The 25,147-nt window shown below is 44.4% G+C and overlaps 1 protein-coding gene across 9 annotated transcripts in view; it reads right to left on the reverse strand.

The window, feature by feature from the left end:
• Positions 1 to 415: 415 nt before the first annotated feature.
• Positions 416 to 25,147, reverse strand: part of LOC121580886 (nuclear receptor coactivator 2-like) — a 77,227-nt gene continuing 52,495 nt past the window's right edge. For 4 of the 9 annotated variants that reach the window (XM_041896024.2, XM_041896026.2, XM_041896023.2 and 1 more), the window contains 12 exons: positions 24,187 to 24,406; positions 23,630 to 23,833; positions 23,220 to 23,402; positions 22,881 to 23,004; positions 14,406 to 14,574; positions 13,452 to 13,721; positions 9,584 to 9,661; positions 8,794 to 9,283; positions 6,066 to 6,249; positions 5,494 to 5,704; positions 819 to 914; positions 416 to 686 (listed from right to left, as the gene is read on the reverse strand). In XM_041896024.2, coding sequence (XP_041751958.2) covers positions 675 to 686; positions 819 to 914; positions 5,494 to 5,704; positions 6,066 to 6,249; positions 8,794 to 9,283; positions 9,584 to 9,661; positions 13,452 to 13,721; positions 14,406 to 14,574; positions 22,881 to 23,004; positions 23,220 to 23,402; positions 23,630 to 23,833; positions 24,187 to 24,406 — 2,241 coding nt within the window. In that variant the 3' untranslated portion in view covers positions 416 to 674. The remainder of the gene's footprint in view (positions 687 to 818; positions 915 to 5,493; positions 5,705 to 6,065; positions 6,250 to 8,793; positions 9,284 to 9,583; positions 9,662 to 13,451; positions 13,722 to 14,405; positions 14,575 to 22,880; positions 23,005 to 23,219; positions 23,403 to 23,629; positions 23,834 to 24,186; positions 24,407 to 25,147) is intronic. The other 5 variants (XM_045224815.1, XM_041896029.2, XM_045224814.1 and 2 more) reach the window with 3 other exon arrangements.

The following is a 25,147-nucleotide window of genomic DNA, read 5'->3' on the forward strand; positions in this document are numbered from 1 at the left end:
TGTCAAGCAAAGAGGCACTGAGTTTGAAGGTAGGCCTTGAAATACATCCACAGGTACACCTCCAATTGCCTCAAATGATGTCAATTAGCCTATCAGAAGCTTCTAAAGCCATGACATCATTTTCTGGATTTTTCCAAGCTGTTTAAAGGCACAGTCAACTTAGTGTATGTAAACTTCTGCCCACTGGAATTGTGATACAGTGAATTATAAGTGAAATAATCTGTCTGTAAATAATTGTTGGAAAAATTACTTGTGTCATGCACAAAGTAGATGTCCTAACCGACTTGCCAATACTATAGTTTGTTAACAAGAAATTTGTGGAGTGGTTGAGTGAAGTTTTAATGACTCCAACCTAAGTGTATGTAAACTTCCGACTTCAATTGTGTGTGTGTGTGTATATATATATATATATATATATATATATATATATATACACACACACACAAGTGTGTCAGAGTGTGTGTGTGTCTGCGTGTAGCCTATTTGGGAAGGACCTAAGTCACACTAAGGTGAATGCGGTTGGTGGGTTCAGGGAGTTGTGTTCTTCAGTAGGTGAGTCTTTGTCCATTCAAAGACCCATGTAGAACTGCAGGAGCTCCTTGATTGGTTGGATGCCAGTGTTTTCATTGGGTGTAGACCATTTGTAAACCATGTTGTCCAACAATAGACTGGGGTCAGCAAAAGTTCTGAAAAATAAAATGTTTATGATTTAAACAAGGCAACATTTTAGTTGATTACTATAGTGCCGTGCCCCCCCAGGCAGTCTCCCATCTGATTTCATTGTGGGGGACAGAAAGACAGAATTAAACGTTACTCACTGGAGTTGCGTCACCTTCTTGTGTTAACATGTCAATTCCAGCCAACTGGTCTAGAATGAGGTTGTCCCTTCGTCTCAAGGCATTATCATGATTCACCTGTGGTAGTAGGAAAACAGAGACTTATGTTTGATGTTCCACTACACCACCACACTATGGCTGCCTCCCAAACGGCACCTTATTCCTTATACAGTGCCTCTTAAAAGAATTCAGACCCCTTGACTTTTTCCACATGTTGTTACAGCCTTATTCTAAAATGGATTAAATAAAATAATATCCTCAGACACGCAAATTTTTGCATATTTATTCAAAACAAAAAACAAATACCTTATTTACATAAGTATTCAGACCCTTTGCTATGAGACTCGAAATTGAGCTTAGGTGCATCCTGTTTCCATTGATCATCCTTAAGATGTTTCTACAACTTGGAGTTTCTACAACTTTGGAAAGGCACACACCTGTCTATATAATAATATAATAATAATATGCCATTTAGCAGACGCTTTTATCCAAAGCGACTTACAGTCATGTGTGCATAATTATTATTATTATTTTTTTTTATTTTTTTTTTGTGTATGGGTGGTCCCGGGGATCGAACCCACTACCTTGGCGTTACAAGCGCCTTGCTCTATCAGCTGAGCTACAGAGGACCACAGTTGACTATATACCTGAGCTATATAAGGTCCCAGAGTTGACAGTGCATGTCAGAGCAAAAACCAAGCCATGAGGTCAAAGGAATTGTCCGTAGAGTTCCGAGACAGGATCGTGTCGAGGCACAGATCTGGGGAAGGGTCCCAAAACATTTCTGCAGCATTGAAGGTCCAAGAACACAGTGGCCTCCATCATTTTCAAATGGAAGAAGTTTGGAACCACAAAGACTCTTCCTAGAGCTGGCCGCCCGGCCAAACTGAGCAATCGGGGGAGAAGGTCCTTGGTCAGGGAGGTGACCAAGAACCCGATGGTCACTCTGACAGAGCTCCAGAGTTCCTCTGTGGAGATGGGAGAATCTTCCAGAAGGATAAACATCTCTGCAGCACTCCACCAATCAGGCCTTTATGGTAGTCGCCAGACGGAAGCCACTCCTCAGTAAAAGGCACGACAGCCCGCTTGGAGTTCGCCAAAATGCACCTAAAGGACTCAGACCATGAGAAACAAGATTCTCTGGTCTGATGAAACCAAGATTGAACTCTTTGGCCTGAATGCCAAGCGTCACATCTGGAGGAAACCTGGCACCATTCCTACGGTGAAGCATGGTGACAGCATCATGCAGTGGGGATTTTTTTCAGCGGCAAGGGCTGGGAGACTAGTCAGGATCGAGGCAAAGATGAACGGAGCAAAGTACAGAGAGATCCTTGATGAAAACCTTCTCCAGAGCGCTCAGGACCTCAGACTGGGGCGAAGGTTCACCTTCCAACAGGACAACGACCCTAAGCACACAGCCAAGACAACGCAGGAGTGGCTTCGGGACAAGTCTCTGAATGTCCTTGAGTAGCCCAGCCAGAGCCCGGACTTGAACCCAATCTAACATCTCTGGAGAGACCTGAAAATAGCTGTGCAGCAACGCTCCCCATCCAACCTGACAGAGCTTGAGAGGATCTGCAGAGAAGAATGGGAGAATGCCAAGCTTGTAGCGTCATACCCAAGAAGATTTGAGGTTGTAATCGCTGCCGAAGGTGCTTCAACAAAATACTGAGTAAAGGGTCTGAATAATTATGTAAATGTCATATCCGTTTTATTATGGGGTATTGTGTGTAGATTGATGAGGGGAAAAAATATATATATCAATTCTAGAATAAGGCTGTAAGCCTAACAAAATATGGAAAAAGTCAAGGGGTCTGAATACTTTCCGAAGGCACTGTATATATAGTCCTCTACTTTTGACCAGGGCCCATAAGGCTTTGGTCAAAAGTCATGTACCATGTAGGGCAGGGGTATTCAACTCTTACCCTACGAGGTCCAGAGCCTGCTGGTTTTCTGTTCTACCTGATCATTAATAGCATACAGTCCCTGATTAGAGGGGAACAATGAAAAAATGCAGTGGAACTGGCTTCGAGGTCCAGAGTCGAGTTTGAAGGATGTAGGGTATATTGTGCCATTTGGGAAAGCAGCCTACTACTATGCAACAGACCTCACAACACACTATGCATAGCAAGCAAACCAGTACAAGTTGGCAAGCGACTGAGGGCAGATCCTCTGGTTGAGTGTTTCAACAAAATATATATCGATCTACTGAACAAAAATACACTATATGGCCAAAAGTATGCTTGTCGAACATCTCATTCCAATATTATGGGCATTAATATGGAGTTTGTCCCCCCTTTGCTGGTGTAACAGCCTCCACTCTTCTGGGAAGGCTTTCCACTAGATGTTCAAACATTACTGCGGGGACTTGCTTCCATTCAGCCACAAGAGCATTAGTGAGGTCGGGCACTGATGTTAGGCGATTTGGCCTGGGTCGCAGTCTGTGTTCCAATTCACCCCAAAGGTGTTCGATGAGGTTGAGGTCAGGGCTCTGTGCAGGCCAGTCAAGTTCTTCCACACCAATCTCGACAAACCATTTCTGTATGGACCTCGCTTTGTGCATGGGGGCGTTGTCATGCTGAAACAGGAAAGGGCCTTCCCCAAACTGTTGCCACAAAGTTGGAAGCACAGAATCGTTTAGAATGTCATTGTATGCTGTAGAGTTAAGATTTCCCTTCACTGGAACTAAGGGGCCTAGCCCGAAGCATGAAAAACAGCCCCAGATTATTATTCCTCCTCCACCAAACTTTAAAGTTGGCACTATACATTCGGGCAGGTAGCGTTCTCCTGGCATCCGCCAAACCCAGATTTGTCCGTCAGGTTGCCAGATGGTGAAGCGTGATTCATCACTCCAGAGAACGCGTTTCCACTGCTCCAGAGTCCAATGGCGACGAGCTTTACACCACTCCAGCCGACGCTTGGCATTGCGCCTGGTGATTTTAGGCTTGTGTGCGGCTGCTTGGCCATGGAAACCCATTTCATGAAGCTCCCAATGAACAGTTCCTGTGCTGAAGTTGCTTCCAGAGGCAGTTTGGAACTTGGTAGTGAGTGTTGCAACCGAGGACAGATTATTATACGCGCATGATCATTACACAGGTGCACCTTGTGCTGGGGACAATAAAAGGCCACTCTAAAATGTGCAGTTTTGTCACACAACACAATGCCGTAGATGTCTCAAGATTTGAGGAATCATGCAATTGGCATGCTGACTGCAGAAATGTCCACCAGAGCTGTTGCCAGAGAATTGAATGGGGGGGGATTTTACTGTAACTCAGTAAAATCTTTGAAATTGTTGCATGTTGCGCTTATATTTTGTTCAGTGTATTTCCTGTTACCAAGTCATTTACGGTTTCTATGCCTTTAGTTTTCTATGTGGACCAATTTATCTGTGAATTCTGAAAGGCTATCCAAGGATTATTCCATAAGATTGTGTTTTTAGTGAGTGATATTGGTTCTTGTAGAATACGTTTCATTTTCTTCTATATTGTTACAGTGTTCTTAACTATGAAGTTGTTAATGTTCTTAGCTTTATCCTTTGAAAATAGACACGTAAAAAGATTTGGGGGTTGAGCATGCACATCTTCAATATGTACCCATTGTTCCTCTTTAGTGCATTAACTATATGTTGCAAGTAAAAGCCTTGGGTAGCGAGTTGATACAATTCCAAGTCCGGAAGGTTAAAACAACCCTCAGACTTAAGAAGCGGTTCAATTGCCAATGCAAACACGAGGGGGGAGAGAGGACATCCCGGTCTTGTGCCCATTTCTAAAGCAATTTAATCAGATAATGTATTATTTGCATACATCTCTGCTTGGGACATTTATACAATCTTTTTATTATATTTATTATTTCAGCTGGAAATTTGAAAGCTTCCAAAGTTGAGAATAGAAAAGGCCATTCAAGAAGGTCAAAAGCCTTTTCAGCATCAACAGCCATTATTGATAAATCTGTATCTTGTTTTTTTTTGCGTATTGTATTAAACTGAAACATGTTATTGTATTTGTTTGTTTCAATTTTTAAATAAACCCTGTTTGATTGATGTGTATCAAGTCTGGTAAGACTTGCCATTCTATTGCTTATAAGCTTAGTTATTATTTTGTCACAATTTATTAAATGTATGAGTCTATAATCAGCAGGGGACTCCAGATATTCCTGGTTTAAATATAATTGAAATAACTTTGAGACATGGAACTAGGAAGCACTGAATTTAGTGACGTGTTGTCATTTGTGTAAATAGGGAGGCTACTTTGTCCCAAAATGTTGAATAGAATTCTTTAGGAAAGTCATCCATTCCTGGTGTTTTTCTCCGTGCTAATGTTTTAACAGTATCTAATATTTCTTCTTGGGTGATCTCTGTTTTTAGTGATTATTTTTCTGCTGATAACTGCTTCAGTGTTGTTGAGTCTAAGAAGTCTGTATGATCCATCCAACTGTTTAATTCTGATTTAAATTCATTTTCATAGAAGATTTTTAAATTGTCATTAATCGCGTTGTTTCTAAATACCGCGTTTGTATCTTTTAAAATTATAACTGATTTAGCATGTATTCGTTTTGTGAGAGCTGCAATATATTTTACAGGTTTACTTGCCATTAAGTAGTATGCTTTATTTGAGTTGAACCTGTAGTTGCACTGGACACACAACCCACACACACACACCTGCTCAGGGTCCATGGAGGACAGGCTTCCTGTAGGCATGGTCATCTGGCCTGCTGACACTTGATTCATGTTGCTCATGCTGCCGTTGGCGTTGGAGGCCATGGGGACACCCTGCATGTTCATGTTCAGGTTGGCGTTTGTGCTGGTGTACATTCCACGATTAGACTGTTGGGGCGCGTACTGCTGAGATTGAGACTGTTGCGTGAACATGCTGAAACAGAACATGGAAATCAAAGGTACATGTTCAGTCAGATTTTACCACAGGTTGATTAAAATGTGTATCATGAGAGCATACTGGATACATCCTACAGACAGTGTAGATTAATGCAGTCAAAACATATAAGTCTATGATCATAACAACTAAATAAATGCTAAATACAAAAGGTTAGCAATAGGGTTGCAAAATTCCGGTTTTCCAGAAATCCTGGATGAAGAATTACGGATTTCCTGTTTATTTCCTCCTGATTCAGGGAATCCTCCAACCAGGATTTCCTGGAAACCCTTTCCAAAGTTACCTGAATTTTGCAACCTTCGTTATCAGAGATCCAGTCAGAGCTGCCAGTCAGTCTCACCTGTTTCCTGACATGTTGCCCTGAGGCCAGCCGTTCATCTCAGAGGAGGGCTGGTAGGAGGAGTTGGCCTGGGCCTGCTGCTGCATCATGGGACTCTGGGCGTGGCTCATGCGGGGGGACATGAGGGGGCTCTGGGGGGTGGTGGCTCCTGTGAAGCCTGTGTCCTGCTGCTGCTGGTTTATACCTGACAGGACCAGGGAGGAGACATATGTTATCAGTACTGAGGGGTGGAGAGTACAATAGAAGTTACCTAAACATTCATTTCATTGTCAAGATAAGATTGCTTGAATGCCAGTCTGTTTGTGCCACCATTCCAACTCCTTGTCATTCATCGTCATGCCATGTTAGGCTTGACAATGACAGAAATGGAATTGCCAAAAGCACAAACAGATGTGGGACCAGGCTAAAGATAAGCTATGTGTTGTAGTTGACTGCTGCAGATATGTTAATGAAGAAACAGAAATACATGAAGAGCCAAAGTAGAGTACATGCAGTTGGTCAAAAACGTTGCACAATCAGAAAATCTATACAGTCACATGAATGGGTAAGAGAAGGAGAGGAAAACTAGATCAAAATTCTACGGCTCAGCCACCACCAAAACTACTTGTCTATGAACACCAACATGAAGCCATCTGATATGTGATAATGCTATTAGTAATTCTTATCCCTGTATCATATGTAATGGATTGTTTTAAATAGCATGACAGAGACAATGAGTTGTTAATACTATGGATCACGAGTCCTCTGATTTCTTTAGGTAGATAGAACTGTGAGATTACATGAGGCATACTATTTAATTGGCAGATGTTCAGCTAAACCACCATGGAGTACAGTGGGGGAAAAAAAGTATTTAGTCAGCCACCAATTGTGCAAGTTCTCCCACTTAAAAAGATGAGAGGCCTGTAATTTTCATCATAGGTACACGTCAACTATGACAGACAAATTGAGAAAAAGAATTCCAGAAAATCACATTGTAGGATTTTTAATGAATTTATTAGCAAATTATGGTGGAAAATAAGTATTTGGTCACCTACAAACAAGCAAGATTTCTGGCTCTCACAGACCTGTAACTTCTTCTTTAAGAGGCTCCTCTGTCCTCCACTCGTTACCTGTATTAATGGCACCTGTTTGAACTTGTTATCAGTATAAAAGACACCTGTCCACAACCTCAAACAGTCACACTCCAAACTCCACTATAGCCAAGACCAAAGAGCTGTCAAAGGACACCAGAAACAAAATTGTAGACCTGCACCAGGCTGGGAAGACTGAATCTGCAATAGGTAAGCAGCTTGGTTTGAAGAAATCAACTGTGGGAGCAATTATTAGGAAATGGAAGACATACAAGACCACTGATAATCTCCCTCGATCTGTGGCTCCACGCAAGATCTCACCCCGTGGGGTCAAAATGATCACAAGAACGGTGAGCAAAAATCCCAGAACCACACGGGGGGACCTAGTGAATGACCTGCAGAGAGCTGGGACCAAAGTAACAAAGCCTACCATCAGTAACACACTACGCCGCCAGGGACTCAAATCCTGCAGTGCCAGACGTGTCCCCCTGCTTAAGCCAGTACATGTCCAGGCCCATCTGAATAATAATAATAAATAATATGCCATTTAGCAGACGCTTTTATCCAAAGCGACTTACAGTCATGCGTGCATACATTTTTGTGTATGGGTGGTCCCGGGGATCGAACCCACTACCTTGGCGTTACAAGCGCCGTGCTCTACCAGCTGAGCTACAGAGGACCATTTGGAGTGCATTTGGATGATCCAGAAGAGGATTGGGAGAATGTCATATGGTCAGATGAAACCAAAATATAACTTTTTGGTAAAAACTCAACTCGTCGTGTTTGGAGGACAAAGAATGCTGAGTTGCATCCAAAGAACACCATACCTACTGTGAAGCAGGTGGAAACATCATGCTTTGGGGCTGTTTTTCTGCAAAGGGACCAGGACGACTGATCCGTGTAAAGGAAAGAATGAATGGGGCCATGTATCGTGAGATTTTGAGTGAAAACCTCCTTCCATCAGCAAGGGCATTGAAGATGAAACGTGGTTGGGTCTTTCAGCATGACAATGATCCCAAACACACCGCCCGGGCAACAAAGGAGTGGCTTCGTAAGAAGCATTTCAAGGTCCTGGAGTGGCCTAGCCAGTCTCCAGATCTCAACCCCATAGAAAATCTTTGGAGGGAGTTGAAAGTCTGTGTTGCCCAGCGACAGCCACAAAACATCACTGCTCTAGAGGAGATCTGCATGGAGGAATGGGCCAAAATACCAGCAAGTGTGTGAAAACCTTGTGAAGACTTACAGAAAACGTTTGACCTGTGTCATTGTCAACAAAGGGTATATAACAAAGTATTGAGAAACTTTTGTTATTGACCAAATACTTATTTTCCACCATAATTTGCAAATAAATTCATAAAAAATCCTACAATGTGATTTTCTGGATTTTTTTCCCTCATTTTGTCTGTCATAGTTGACGTGTACCTATGATGAAAATTACAGGTCTCTCTCATCTTTTTAAGTGGGAGAACTTGCACAATTGGTGGCTGACTAAATACTTTTTTCCCCACTGTATGTATGAGAAACAAATACCACTACAGTCATGCAGCCACCGAATTAAACCCACATATGATTAAAATGATTATCAGTTGAAATTAAACCAAAGCTGTGATAGGAAGCCACACAGCGAGGTGACCGGGTAGTATTATATTACAGTATACCTGAGCTGGGAAACTGGAAGGCACTGTGCTGCTGCATTTGTGGACTCACTACGGCTCCAAACTGGCCACCTACGTTTCCCATCATCCCTTGCTGGTTAGCTAGACTCATCTGGGAGGAGCCATGCAAGATTGGGGAGGAGTGGAAAGGGGAGAGGAGCTGCTGAGCCCCAGGGAGACCAGGGGACAGCGGGGAGAAGGGGCTGGTGGAGGGTGGCGGGGACGTGAGCCCAGTACCGTAGCTGGCCGGGTACGGGAACTGCTGGGGGTTTGCCTGGGGGATCCGAGGGTTGGTGCTGATTGAGCCGGGGGGCATGCTGGGGGACTGCGAGGGCCCCACTGCCCCAGCCGCTGCAGCCATGTTGGGGGGGATGTTGAGGCCCTGGGCCCGCAACAGCATGGCTCTCTGGTGGACGTGCTGCTGGCGCTGACGCAGGATGTTACTCAGGTACTCCCTCTGTCTCTGGGCCAACATCTGAGCATTCAGGGTTCCCTAAAAGGATAGACGGACAATACACATTTAGACTTTAAGGCATTTAGTATGAGGCCCAAATGGCACCCTATTCCCTATAAAGTGCATTACTTTTTAACAGAGCCCTATAGGCCCTGGTCAAAATTAGTACACTAAATAGTGAATAGGGTGGTCAAAAGTAGTACACTATATAGGGAATAGGGTGGTCAAAAGTAGTACACTATATAGGGAATAGGGTGCCATTTAGGATGCAAGCTTAGACTCACACACGCATGGAGCTGTTGTGTTATAATAATGATCTGCTACAGTATTCTGACTAACCTGGTTGGGTACACTGGGTCTGAGAGGTAGGTTCATGTTTGACACGCCCATCTGATTCATCATTGGCTGACGATTCTGCTGAGGAAATAAGAAAATGACAATTTTTTTGTCGAATTCTACCGACTTAAATGTAATAATTACATAGCCCTTGACGTTCTATTAGGCCCATTACTTGGTGAAGTCCAAAGACATTTATGATACTGCACATCATTGATAATGTAATGAAATCCCGCTACGACCTGTGACGAGCCATCAAACAGGCAAAGTGTCAATACAGGGCTAAGATTGAATCCTACTACGCCAGCTCTGATGCGCGTCGGATGTGGCAGGGCTTGCAAACTATCACGAATTACAAAGGGAAACCCAGCCACAAGCTGCCCAGTGACGCAAGCCTACCAGGCGAGATAAATGCCTTCTATGCTCGCTTTGAGGCAAGCAACACTGAACCATGCATGAGAGCAACAGCTGTTCCGCACGACTGTGTGATCTCTGTAGCTGATGTGAGTAAGACCTTTAAACAGGTTAAAGGAAAAATCCACCCTAAACCACTAATTCCTTTAATTTACAGTGTTAAATAACACTAATATGTGAGAACAATATTTTTTGCAAACAAATGTTTCATTTTGGCGTTATAATAAGGTTGGTAGGAACATGGAAAATCATTGTGGAAATGTGTTGCAGCTCAAGTCGACTACAAAATCCACAATGCAATGCTCTCTATGGGCTAGCTGGCTAGCTAGGTAGGTAGCTAGCAAACATAGCTACACAGAATAATACCAAAGACAATATTACATTTACATTTTAGTCATTTAGCAGATGCTCTTATCCAGAGCGACTTACAGTTAGTGAGTGCATACATTTTTCATACTGGCCCCCCGTGGGATTCGAACCCACAACCCTGGCGTTGCAAGGGCCATGCACTACCAACTGAGCTACAGGAGGCTCTATATCAGCATGTAACATAGCTAGTTATCTGTAAAATCGCCTAAACAAACTGCACTATCAATTTAGGAGTCTACAATCTCACCATGTTCAACCTGCAGATCGATGTGCCTCAGAGTGGAGTCTAACATTCGCAACGGCAGATATACTTTTGATGGAATGGGAAACCTTGCCCATGCCAAGGCAATGGGCCGCGCGGTGCATTCTAGGCGATACTGGGACAAGGAGCGCTCTCCTTCAAGGAGTGAATGGGAGTCTATTGGGCGCTAGCTCAAAAACCCAACATTAGCACGAATTAGGTCAACAAATAGATAAATATTTTCTGAGATGTGAGATAATGAACTTGCCATCTGTAGTATCGTATAGCTTTGGAATCGTGACATTACGTACTTTCGAGGAAAATATGCACGTTTCTCAACATATACACGGTCTTTGAGAAGGGGTTGCGTGACGATTCAGTTAGAAACAGCGTGACACAGCATGACAAAGTGAACGCTATTGGTCGACAGTCTGCTAGGTGGGACGTTATACGTTCCTTCATTCATTGGATTCCTATCTCCTTTCTATAATATCTCTGGCAACGGCACCATGCAATGCATCCTGGACTAAAGAGGCAGACAAATAGGAAAAATGTGATAGACCCTCCGTGAAATAAATGTTTCTCGAGGGAGGAATATCGCAAAAATATTATCAATGGCTCATTCGAGAGAAGACAACCTCCTGAGTTATGACATCAGTCAGTATTGAAATCTATGATAGACGTTTTCGCGATCTAAAAGTCGTATTCCTATTAACTTCCAGTATAGTGAGAGCGACTTTATCACGGTGCTATGTCATACTGGACAGATTTCTGCCTGCTTGAACGCCAATAACTCAGATACACATGAAAACATGAAATGACCCAGGGAATCGATAGAACATCACTTAGAGATGCACTAAAACTATATAACATTCAAAATGTGTGAACCTTTCCTTTAACATTCACAAGGCCTCAGGGCCAGATGGATTGCCAGGAGGCATAATCAGAGCATGCACTGATCAGTGTCTTCACTGACATGTTCAACCTCTCCCTGACCCCGTCTGTAATACCTACATGTTTCAAGCAGACCACCACAGTCCCTGTACCCAAGAACGCCAAGGTAACCTGTCTAAATAACTATCGCCCCGTAGCACTCACATCTGTAGCCATGAAATGCTTTGATGGTCATGGCTCACCTCAACACCATAATTCCAGACACCCTGGACCTACTCCAATTCGCATACCACCCCAACAGATGACACAATCTCTATTGCACTCCACACTACCCTCTCCCAATTGGATAAGAGGAAACCCTATAAGAGAATGTTGTTCATTGACTACAGCTCAGCATTCAACACCATAGTGCCCTCCAAGCTCATCACTAAAACAGGTCCCTGGGAATGAACACCTCCCGCTGCAACTGGATCCTGGACTTCCTGACGGGCCGCCCCCAGGTGATGAGGGTAGACAACAACACATCCGCCACGCTGACCCTCAACACGGGGCCCCTTAGGGGTGCGTGCTTAGTCCCCTCCTGTACTCCCTGTTCACCTACGACTGCGTGGCCACGCATGACTCCAACACCATCATTAAGTGTGCCGACGACACAACGGTGGTAGGCCTGATCACCAACGACGATGAGACAGCCTATAGGGAGGAGGTCAGTGACCTGGCAGTGTGGTGCCATGACAACAACCTTTCCTTCAACGTCAGCAAGACAAAGGAGCTGATCGTGGACTACAGGAAACGGAGGGCCGAGCACGCCCCCATCCACATCGACGCGGCTGTAGTGGTGCGGGTCGAGATCTTGAAGTTCCTCTGTGTCCACATTACTAAGTAATTAACATAAATGGCCACTACACCAACACAGCCTCTTCCTCCTCAGGAGGCTGAAGATTTGGCATGGGCACTCAGAGCCTCAAAGTTGAAAGCATCTTGACTGGCTGCTTCACCGCTTGGTACGGCAACTGCTTGGCATCCAACCGCAAAGCGCTACAGAAGGGAAGTGTGTACGGCCCAGTAAATCACTGGGTCCAAGCTCCCTGCCATCCAGGACCTCTATACCAGGCACTGTCAGAGGAAGGCCCTAAAAAATTGTCAGACTCCAGCCACCAAAGTCAGACTGTTCTCTCTGCTACTGCAAAGCAAGCGATACCGATGCACCAAGTCTGGAACCAACAGAACCCTGAACAGTTTTACCCTCAAGCCAAAAGACTGCTAAATAGTTGACCAAATAGCTACACGGACTATCTGCATTGATCCCCCCTTTGCACAAACTCTTTTGACTCATCACACTGCTGCTACTGCTCATTATCCATGCCGTTGCCTAGTCACTTTACCCCTACCCATATTTCCATACAGTCTCTACCTCAATTACCTCATACCCCTGCACATGGACTCGGTACCCCCTGTATATAGCCAAGTTATCGTTACTCAGTGTGTATTTATTCCTCATGTTATTATCTTTCTATTATTATTTCTCTGCATTGTTGGGAAGGGCCCCTAAGTAAGCATTTCACTGTTAATCTACACCTGTTGTTTACGAAGCATGTGACAAATAACATTTGATTTGAGTCATTGCTATAAAATTGTTTATCCATTTCTCAAACTCTCCAGCAGGTGGCAGTAGAAGCCTGAGTTTACTGCAGAAACTGAGTAGACTAAAAAAACTCTTATTTTCAGATGTTCAGTTTGCAATGTTCTTAAATGTCCATTATGATTTTGACGAGGGAGAGGGGCAAGGTTGTTCAATTATCGATGTCAATATTGCAAACTGTTAATTCCAAACTTAATTCATTCCAAATATTATTTCAAGCTTGAGCTAATCAATTGTCCTTTTCAGGTCAGGACATTTCTGTATGCCCTATGATTTACATTGAGGGCTCTAGGGGTGGTGTGTCTCCCTACCAGCTGTGCCTGTAGTCGGTGCTGCAGCTGCAGCCTCAGGTTGTTGGGCTGGGCGGGCACTGGGCCTCCTGGTCGGGCAGGGAGTCGGAGCATGGGGTACCCCATCCGCTGGCCCATCTGACCGGGCATACCGTGGAAGCCAGGGTCCTGCTGGCTCATGTAGTTGCCCTGTGCCATGTTACCAGCCTGGGGGTACTGCTGGCTGTACATGGGTGGCTTCCTCATGGGCGACTCCTGATTGGCATACTGCTCCTGCTCCACTGGCTGGCCCTACAAAGATTAAACCGGGTAAGAAATGTAGTCACATAGCAGGACATTAAAAAAGCTAATGTAGGTCAGTGTTGTTTGTTTTGGCTGTCTTCTTTCTGTTAATAAGTAATGGCTTGCTAACAAAACTAGTCAGTTAATTTCATTTGAGATTTTGTAGTTTCTACACCAACTTCTTTAATATCTCAACCCAATCAAATGACAGAACCCACAGCAACATACACATTCCCTGTAGACCTTAGGGAACAGGTAACTACTGTACAGCAGTCAATGAATTACAATACAGTACTGAACTACAGTAAGGCCTCTAAAGGGAAAATGAGCTGAGTCCAGCTGCCTGCTATAGGCTTGTTGGCCTGGGCCATAGAGTTGGATAGAGGGCACACTTGAGGGCTTACACCATTTTGAAGTGGCCATTTCAAATATAGGAGATTAGCTTTCTAGTACAGGGTTTCCCAAACTCGGTCCTGAGGCCCCCCGCGGGTGTACATTTTGGTTTTTGCCCTAGCACTACACAGCTGATTCAAATAATCAAAACTTGATGAGTTGGTTATTTGAATCAGCTGTGTAGTGCTAGGGTAAAAACCAAAACGTGCCCCCAGGGCAGCCTTCAGGACCGAGTTTGGGAAACCCTGCTCTAGTACATCTCTGTGGCCTGCGCAGATTAGAGCAGCTAATAGAGATTACCTGACTAATCAGAGTGGGGATTCCCAGGGCGCGGTCAATCTCCTCCAGGCCGTCAAAGTCTTTCAGCACTGAGTAGAGCTGGCTGAGCAGGGCGTCCCCGTCCGAAGGCCCCTCCCCGGGCCGCGAGGGGGGACACAGTGCCTCCTCCTGGAGGTTACCATAAGCCTGTCTGTGGGGAACACAACGTTTCATTACATTAAGGTCATTTAGCAGACGCTCTGATCCAGATTAAAGTTCAGTAGGAAAATACAATCACATATCACAGTTATTGCAAGTAGACCCTCTCAAGGTAACCGCCATCAGCAGAATCGGTGCCAGGATGAAGAAAAAACAAAAGTGTGGGTGTTAAGTGCAAGAACACGACACAAGGTCTGAGGTTAGAGGTCAAAGGTCAGACGGGTAAGGGCCGTGTGGCCGAGGAGATCACCACGGTGAGAGTAATCTGCTTTTCATCATACACACACCATCATGTGCATACCATACGACTGTCATTTTCACTCACTCAACAGCCACTGACTGACTGTGCAGTCAGTACACAAGCATACAGTAACATGTTCCGACTTGTCTGGGTTTTCTCATTATCTGGTGAGTGAACAACCAGGGCCCGGTTTCCCGATAGCGATGGAACTTAGGCTTAGCAGTGTTTTAACTATGCATCTTGCCTACCACGGCCGAAGATGTAACATGCGTTTCCCAAAACACCTCATTTTACATTTACAGTTTAGCAGACGCTTTTATCCAGAGCGACTTAGTTAGTGAGTGCATACATTATTTTTGTTTTTTTTCATACCCCCGGTGGGAATCGAACCCACAACCCTGGCGTTGCAAACGCCATGCTCTACCAACTGAGCTACATCCCTGCCAGCCATTCCCTCCCCTACCCTGGACGACGCTGGGCCAATTGTGCGCCGCCCCATGGGTCTCCCGGTCACGGCCGGCTACGACAGAGCCTGGATTCAAACCAGGATTTCTAGTGGCACAGCTAGCACTGCAATGCAGTGCCTTAGACCACTGCGCCACTCGGGAGGCTCGCAGAGATAACGGTCACTAAGTGCGTTGTTGGAGCATGTGTTGATACTGATAGGATCGAAGGAAAGGGAGTGCTGCTCTCGAATCAGCTTACTACATGAAAATCTTTCCTTAACATTAGAATTACAGTTGAAGTCGGAAGTTTACATACACCTTAGCCAAATACATTTAAACTCAGTTTTTTACAATTCCTGACATTGAATCATAGTAAAAAGTCCCTGTCTTAGGTCAGTAAGGATCAGCACTTTATTTTAAGAATGTGAAATGTCAGAATAATAGTAGAGAGAATGATTTAATACAGCTTTTATTTATTTAATCACATTCCCAGTGGGTCAGAAATTTACACACACTCAATTAGTATTTGGTAGCATTGCCTTTAAATTGTTTAACTTGGGTCAAATGTTTCGGGTAGACTTCCACAAGCTTCCCACAATAAGTTGGGTGAATTTTGGCCCATTCCTCCTGACAGAGCTGGTGTAACTGAGTCAGGTTTGTAGGCCTCCTTGCTCGCACACGCTTTTTCAGTTCTGCCCACACATTTTCTATAGGATTGAGGTCAGGGCTTTGTGATGGCCACTCCAATACCTTGACTTTGCTATTCATTGACTACAGCTCAGCGTTCAACACTATAGTGCTCTCAAAGCTCATCACTAAGCTAAGGATCCTGGGACTAAACACCTCCCTCTGCAACGGGATCCTGGACTTCCTGACGGGCCGCCCCCAGGTGGTAAGGCTAGGTAACAACACATCTGCCACGCTGATCCTCAACACGGGGGCCCCTCAGGGGTGCGTGCTCAGTCCCCTCCTGTACTCCCTGTTCACCCATGACTGCATGGCCAGGCACGACTCCAACACCATCATTAAGTTTGCAGACGACACAATAGTGGTAGGCCTGATCACCGACAATGATGAAACAGCCTATAGGGAGGTGGTCAGAGACCTGGCTGTGTGGTGCCAGGATAACAACCTCTCCCTCAACGTGACCAAGACAAAGGAGATGATTGTGGACTATAGGGGAAAAAAAAGAGGACTGAGCATTCTCATCGACGGGGCTGTAGTGGAACAGGTTGAGAGCTTCAAGTTCTTTGGTGTCCACATCACCAACAAACTATCATGGTCCAAACACACCAAGACAGTCGTGAAGAGGGCACGACAAAGCCTATTACCCCTCAGGAGACTGAAAAGATTTGGCATGGGTCCTCAGATCCTCAAAAAGTTCTACAGCTGCACCATCGAGAGCATCCTGACTGGTTGCATCACTGCCTGGTATGGCAACTGCTCGGCCTCCGACCGCAAGGCACTACAGAGGGTAGTGTGTACGGCCCAGTACATCACTGGGGCCAAGCTTCCTGCCATCCAGGACCTCTATACCAGGTGGTGTCAGAGGAAGGCCCTCAAAATTGTCAAAGACTCCAGCCACCCTAGTCATAGACTGTTCTCTCTACTACCGCACGGCAAGCGGTACCGGAGCGCAAAGTCTAGGTCCAAAAGGCTTCTCAACAGCTTCTACCCCCAAGCCATAAGACTACTGAACAGCTAATCATGGCTACCCGGACTATTTGCACTTCCACCCCAGCTTTTTACGCTGCTGCTACTCTGTTAATTATTTATGCATAGTCACTTTAACTCTACCCACATGTACAGTGAGGGAAAAAAGTATTTGATCCCCTGCTGATTTTGTATGTTTGCCCACTGACAAAGACATGATCAGTCTATAATTTTAAATGGTAGGTTTATTTGAACAGTGAGAGACAGAATAACAACAACAAAAATCCAGAAAAACGCACGTCAAAAATGTTATAAATTGATTTGCATTTTAATGAGGGAAATAAGTATTTGACCCCTCTGCAAAACATGACTTAGTACTTGGTGGCAAAACCCTTGTTGGCAATCATAGAGGTCAGACGTTTCTTGTAGTTGGCCACCAGGTTTGCACACATCTCAGGAGGGATTTTGTCCCACTCCTCTTTGCAGATCTTCTCCAAGTCATTAAGGTTTTGAGGCTGACGTTGGGCAACTCGAACCTTCAGCTCCCTACACAGATTTTCTATGGGATTAAGGTCTGGAGACTGGCTAGGCCACTCCAGAACCTTAATATGCTTCTTCTTGAGCCACTCCTTTGTTCCCTTGGCCGTGTGTTTTGGGTCTCACCAAAGATTTGACGGTACATGACCCGTCCATCGTCCCTTTGATGCAGTGAAGTTGTCCTGTCCCCTTAGCAGAATAACACCCCCAAAGCATAATGTTTCCACCTCCATGTTTGACGGTGGGGATGGTGTTCTTGGGGTCATAGGCAGCATTCCTCCTCCTCCAAACACGGCGAGTTGAGTTGATGCCAAAGAGCTCCATTTTGGTCTCATCTGACCACAACACTTTCACCCAGTTCTCCTCTGAATCATTCAGATGTTCATTGGCAAACTTCAGACGGGCCTGTATATGTGCTTTCTTGAGCAGGGGGACCTTGCGGGCGATGCAGGATTTCAGTCCTTCACGGCGTAGTGTGTTACCAATTGTTTTCTTGGTGACTATGGTTCCAGCTGCCTTGAGATCATTGACAAGATCCTCCCGTGTAGTTCTGGGCTGATTCCTCACCGTTCTCATGATCATTGCAACTCCACGAGGTGAGATCTTGCATGGAGCCCCAGGCCGAGGGAGATTGACAGTACTTTTGTTTCTTCCATTTGTGAATAATCGTGCCAACTGTTGTCACCTTCTCACCAAGCTGCTTGCCGATGGTCTTGCAGCCCATTCCAGCCTTGTGTAGGTCTACAATCTTGTCCCTGACATCCTTGGAGAGCTCTTTGGTCTTGGCCATGGTGGAGAGTTTGGAATCTGATTGATGATTGCTTCTGTGGACAGGTGTCTTTTATACAGGTAACAAACTGAGATTAGGAGCACTCCCTTTAAGAGTGTGCTCCTAATCTCAGCTCGTTACCTGTTTAAAAGACACCTGGGAGCCAGAAATCTTTTTGATTGAGAGGGGGTCAAATACTTATTTCCCTCATTAAAATGCAAATCAATTTATAACATTGTTGACATACGTTTTTCTGGATTATTTTGTTGTTTTTCTGTCTCTCACTGTTCAAATAAACCTACCATTAAAATTATAGACTGATCATTTCTTTGTCAGTGGGCAAACGTTCAAAATCAGCTCCTAGAGAGATACAGTGGGGGAAAAAGTATTTAGTCAGCCACCAATTGTGCAAGTTCTCCCACTTAAAAAGACGAGAGAGGCCTGTAATTTTCATCATAGGTACATGTCAACTATGACAGACAAAATGAGAAAAAAAATCCAGAAAATCACATTGTAGGATTTTTAATGAATTTATTTGCAAATTATGGTGGAAAATAAGTATTTGGTTAATAACAAAAGTTTTTCAATACTTTGTTATATACCCTTTGTTGGCAATGACACAGGTCAAACGTTTTCTGTAAGTCTTCACAAGGTTTTCACACACTGTTGCTGGTATTTTGGCCCATTCCTCCATGCAGATCTCCTCTAGAGCAGTGATGTTTTGGGGCTGTCGCTGGGCAACACAGACTTTCAACTCCCTCCAAAGATTTTCTATGGGGTTGAGATCTGGAGACTGGCTAGGCCACTCCAGGACCTTGAAATGCTTCTTACGAAGCAACTCCTTCGTTGCCCGGGCGGTGTGTTTGGGATCATTGTCATGCTGAAAGACCCAGCCACGTTTCATCTTCAATGCCCTTGCTGATGGAAGGAGGTTTTCACTCAAAATCTCACGATACATGGCCCCATTCATTCTTTCCTTTACACGGATCAGTCATCCTGGTCCCTTTGCAGAAAAACAGCCCCAAAGCATGATGTTTCCACCCCCATGCTTCACAGTAGGTATGGTGTTCTTTGGATGCAACTCAGCATTCTTTGTCCTCCAAACACGACGAGTTGAGTTTTTACCAAAAAGTTCTATTTTGGTTTCATCTGGCCATATGACATTCTCCCAATCCTCTTCTGGATCATCCAAATGCACTCTAGCAAACTTCAGATGGGCCTGGACAAGTACTGGCTTAAGCAGGGGGACACGTCTGGCACTGCAGGATTTGAGTCCCTGGCGGCGTAGTGTGTTACTGATGGTAGGCTTTGTTACTTTGGTCCCAGCTCTCTGCAGGTCATTCACTAGGTCCCCCCGTGTGGTTCTGGGATTTTTTGCTCACCGTTCTTGTGATCATTTTGACCCCACGGGGTGAGATCTTGCGTGGAGCCCCAGATCGAGGGAGATTATCAGTGGTCTTGTATGTCTTCCATTTCCTAATAATTGCTCCCACAGTTGATTTCTTCAAACCAAGCTGCTTACCTATTGCAGATTCAGTCTTCCCAGCCTGGTGCAGGTCTACAATTTTGTTTCTGGTGTCCTTTGATAGCTCTTTGGTCTTGGCCATAGTGGAGTTTGGAGGGTGACTGTTTGAGGTTGTGGACAGGTGTCTTTTATACTGATAACAAGTTCAAACAGGTGCCATTAATACAGGTAACGAGTGGAGGACAGAGGAGCCTCTTAAAGAAGAAGTTACAGGTCTGTGAGAGCCAGAAATCTTGCTTGTTTGTAGGTGACCAAATACTTATTTTCCACCATAATTTGCAAATAAATTCATTAAAAATCCTACAATGTGATTTTCTGGATTTTTTTTCTAATTTTGTCTGTCATAGTTGACATGTACCTATGATGAAAATTACAGGCCTCTCTCATCTTTTTAAGTGGGAGAACTTGCACAATTGGTGGCTGACTAAATACTTTTTTCCCCCACTGTATCACCTATGGTGGCAAATATTGAGGCAGTTATTTCTTATGCTTACCCAATAAAAATGCACAAAATCACAGATTTGGCATATCATTGCGCACATGTTAGGCTACACATCATGAAACATGTTGAGACAAATTACAGACAGTAGCCTACAAGTAGCAAAATATAACTCAATTCATTGAACATAAAATGTACAGTTGAAGTCGGAAGTTTACATACACTTATTTTTCAGAACTTTTGCTGACCCCAGTCTATTGTTGGACAACATGGTTTACAAATGGTCTACACCCAATGAAAACACTGGCATCCAACCAATCAAGGAGCTCCTGCAGTTCTACATGGGTCTTTGAATGGACAAAGACTCACCTACTGAAGAACACAACTCCCTGAACCCACCAACCGCATTCACCTTAGTGTGACTTAGGTCCTTCCCAAATAGGCTACACGCAGACACACACACTGACACACTTGTGTGTGTATATATATATACACACAATTGAAGTCGGAAGTTTACATACACTTAGGTTGGAGTCATTAAAACTTCACTCAACCACTCCACAAATTTCTTGTTAACAAACTATAGTTTTGGCAAGTCGGTTAGGACATCTACTTTGTGCATGACACAAGTAATTTTTCCAACAATTGTTTACAGACAGATTATTTCACTTATAATTCACTGTATCACAATTCCAGTGGGTCAGAAGTTTACATACACTAAGTTGACTGTGCCTTTAAACAGCTTGGAAAATTCCAGAAAATGATGTCATGGCTTTAGAAGCTTCTTCAAATTTACATCATTTGAGTCAATTGGAGGTGTACCTGTGGATGTATTTCAAGGCCTACCTTAAAACTCAGTGCCTCTTTGCTTGACATCATGGGAAAATCAAAAGAAATCAGCCAATACCTCAGAAAAAGAATTGTAGACCTCCACAAGTCTGGTTCATCCTTGGGAGCAATTTCCAAACGCCTGAAGGTACCACGTTCATCTGTTCAAACAATAGTACGCAAGTATAAACACCATGGGACCATGCAGCCATTATACCGCTCAGGAAGGAAACACGTTCTGTCTCCTAGAGATGAACATACTTTGGTGCGAAAAGTGCAAATCAATCCCAGAACAACAGCAAAGGACCTTGTGAAGATGCTGGAGGAAACAGGTACAAAAGTATCTATATCCACAGTAAAACGAGTCCTATATCGACATAGTCCTATAGCCACTGCTCCAAAACCGCCATAAAAAAGCCAGACTACGGCTTGCAACTGCACATGGGGACAAAGATCGTAGTTTTTGGAGAAATATCCTCTGGTCTGATGAAACAAAAGTAGAACTGTTTGGCCATAATGACCATCATTATGTTTGGAGGAAAAACGGGGTCGCTTGCAAGCCCGACCGAAGAACACCATCCCAACCGTGAAGCACGGGGGTGGCAGCATCATGCTGTGGGGGTACTTTGCTGCAGGAGGGACTGGTGCACTTCACAAAATAGATGGCATCATGAGGAAGGAAAATTATGTGGATATATTGAAGCAATATCTCAAGACATCAGTCAGGAAGTTAAAGCTTGGTCGCAAATGGGTCTTCCAAATGTACAATGACCCCAAGCATACTTCCAAAGTTGTGGCAAAATGGCTTAAGGACAACAAAGTCAAGGTATTGGAGTGGCCATCACAAAGCCCTGACCTCAATCATACAGAACATTTGTGGGCAGAACTGAAAAAGCGTGTGCGAGCAAGGAGGCCTACAAACCTGACTCAGTTACACCAGCTCTGTCAGGAGGAATGGGCCAAAATTCACCCAACTTATTGTGGGAAGCTTGTGGAAGGCTACCCGAAATATTTGACCCAAGTTAAACAATTTAAAGGCAATACTACCAAATACTAATTGAGTGTATGTAAACTTCTGACCCACTGGGAATGTGATGAAAGAAATAAAAAGCTGAAATAAATCATTCTCTCTACTATTATTCTGACATTTCACATTCTTAAAATAAAGTGGTGATCCTAACTGACCTAAGACAGGGAATTTTTACTAGGATTAAATGTCCGCAATTGCAAAAACTGAGTTTAAATGTATTTGGCTAAGGTGTATGTAAACTTCCGACTTCAACTGTATTTCAATATGATTGAAAAAGGCCTATAGCTTACTGTTTATATTTTAATGCAATCATCTCGGTTTTCATTTTAAGCATATTTTTAAATATGTCGCTTGTTTGTATCAATTGCAAAGACATTGGCAACTTTGTATTTGTAGTCAACTTTGTTCTAAAGTTATCGGCGGTTACAGAGAGATGGATAAACCATTTGATTCTATGTTTAGTGGAGATCTGTGTATAAAGTGATGTGGGAGGGCCAAAAAAGCATCTAACGACGCACTTCTACGAGTGGTCTGAGGCGGGCATTAAATTACAAGCATTTAACTGCAACTTTAATAACGATGGTTTTGGGAAACAGCTCGGAGATTTAATGATGCTTCTACTAAGGTTCTAACGATGAACTTAAACTTAAGATGCCTCTGGGAAACCGGGCCCAGAGGAGTAGGTTCAGACGGAGTTAGTTGTGTCCGAAATGGTACCCTATTCCCTATACAGTGCACTACTTTTCAAAAGTGTGTCAGACAGCAAAGAGGTGTGATGTGTGTTGTACTGTCACTGAGAGAAGGGGTCTGTACTGTGTGTAGCTATTTACCGGTTCTGGTTCCCATAAGGCCCGTGATCCACTGACATCATGCGGTCAGGCCATGGGGCCGTCTGATTGGGCGGTGCCTGCTGTCCTGGGTAGGGAGGACCAGCCATCTCCATATCTGATTGCACTGTTCAACAGACATTTTGAAAAGACTCAGAATAACTTCAATTATGGGCCTCATGGGACTCTAGATGGATACAGAGACAATGGAGATGTTTGTGTGTTTGGAGAAATGGCATAAAGGTGTGTGTGTGGAGAAACAGGGGCAAGGTGTGTGTGTGTGTGTGTGTGTGTGTGTGTATGTGTATGTGTGTGTGGAGAAAGGGGGGCAGCAGCACTCACCGTTTCCCATCATCTGCATTGGGACCATCTGTCTGGGTCCAGGCTGCTGGTTGCTGGGCCTCATGGGGACTCCAGCTGAGACGTTGGGCACCATGTGACCATCAGGCCCCATTCTCTGCTGCAGAGCCTGGCCCATTGGCCCCTGAGGGCCCCAACCCTGCTGCATGCTAGCCCAGGGCATGCCTGGGACAGGGGGACAGGAGAGGACAGACTGTAAGCTGAGCCAGGATGACTTCTAAACACTGAAACTGGACCCTGGTCAAAATTAGTACACTATATAGGGAATAGGGTGCCATTTGGGACTTATCCTATATCTAATAATAACACAAAGTGGTATAGTATATCTCTTAAATTAGCACTAAACATTTTAGATGGTAATGCTTAATTAATTTTTAGACAAGACGACTCACCTGCGTTGCCCATGTTAGCCTGGTTCTGCAGCATCCCGTGGTTTCCCATCATGGCTTGCTGTTGCATGACAGAGTAGGGGCTGCTGTTCCTGGGAGGAGGGAAGGGTCGGGGAGAACCATGGCCAGACATGTTGGACTGAACTAGGGACATACTGCGGACAGGGGGCCCTCGGCCTGGCTGGCCCATCCTGGGACCATTGAAGTCTGGGAGTACAAGACCGAAAAAGTTACACAATCATCTCACTAAAATATACTGGCTTGACCAAACAATTTTTTCCATATCAAAAGTGGGACAAAGTACGTAGAAGTTGCCCCTAACTAACCGCTGACACCGGGTCAGATATTCTTTATGATAAAGGTTATTAAGATTTGGGGAGGGTAAACTGATCTCAGATCTGTGGTTAAGGGTTACTCCTATCTCAAGCTACTTAGGTTGCTTCCCAAATGGCACCCTATTTTCTATACAGTGCACTACTTTTGACCAGGGCCCATAGAGAATAGGGTGCCATTTGGGATGTAACCTGGAACAGATAAGAGCAGAGGTCTGGTTAACTCACGTCCTGGGCCCATGCCTGGGAAGGCCTTCTGCTGGGTGTTGGTGCCCGTGGGACTGCTGTTGTTCTCTGTCATCTGCAGGATGTCGTTGATGATGGACTGCTTGTCTACGTTGGCAGGCAGAGACACAGGTCTGGACTGCTGCTGGTGGTGCTGGCCTGAGAAGAGCTGCTGCTGCTGGCTACACTGCAGATCATCCAAGATGTCTTCCAGCTCACTAGACTGCATGAACATCCAAGCACACACACAGAAAGACACAGACAAGTCTTACAGTGCCTTCGGAAAGTATTCAGACCCCTTGACTTTTTCCACATTTTGTTATGTTACAGCCTTATTCTAAAATTGATCAAATTGTTTTTCCCCCTCAATCTACACACAATGACAAAGCAAAAACAGGTTATAAATGTTTGCCAATTTATATATATATAAAAAACAAAATTATATATATATATATATATATATATATATATATATATATATATATATAACATTGACATAAGTATTCAGACCCTTTACTCAGTACTTTGTTGAAGCACCTTTGGCAGTGATTACAGCCATGCCATGGCACACCTGTATTTGGGTAGTTTCTCCCATTCTTCTCTGCAGATCCTCTCAAGCTCTGTAGTTGTCCTGTTTGAAGGTGAACCTTCGCCCCAGTCTGAGTTCCTGAGCGCTCTGGAGCACGTTTTCATCAAGGATCTCTCTGTACTTTGCTCCGTTCATCTTTGCCTCGATCCCGACTAGTCTCCCAGTCCCTGCCGCTGAAAAACATCCCCACAGCATGATGCTGCCACCCCCATGCTTCTCCAAACGGGCTGTCATGTGCCTTTTACTGAGGAGAGGCTTCCGTCTGGCCACTACCATAAAGGCCTGATTGGTTGAGTGCTGCAGAGATGGTTGTCCTTCTGGAAGGTTCTCCCATCTCCACAGAGAAACTCTGGAGCTCTGTCAGAGTGACCATCG

This window comes from Coregonus clupeaformis, chromosome 14 (assembly GCF_020615455.1).
Source record: "Coregonus clupeaformis isolate EN_2021a chromosome 14, ASM2061545v1, whole genome shotgun sequence".
NCBI lineage: Eukaryota > Metazoa > Chordata > Actinopteri > Salmoniformes > Salmonidae > Coregonus > Coregonus clupeaformis.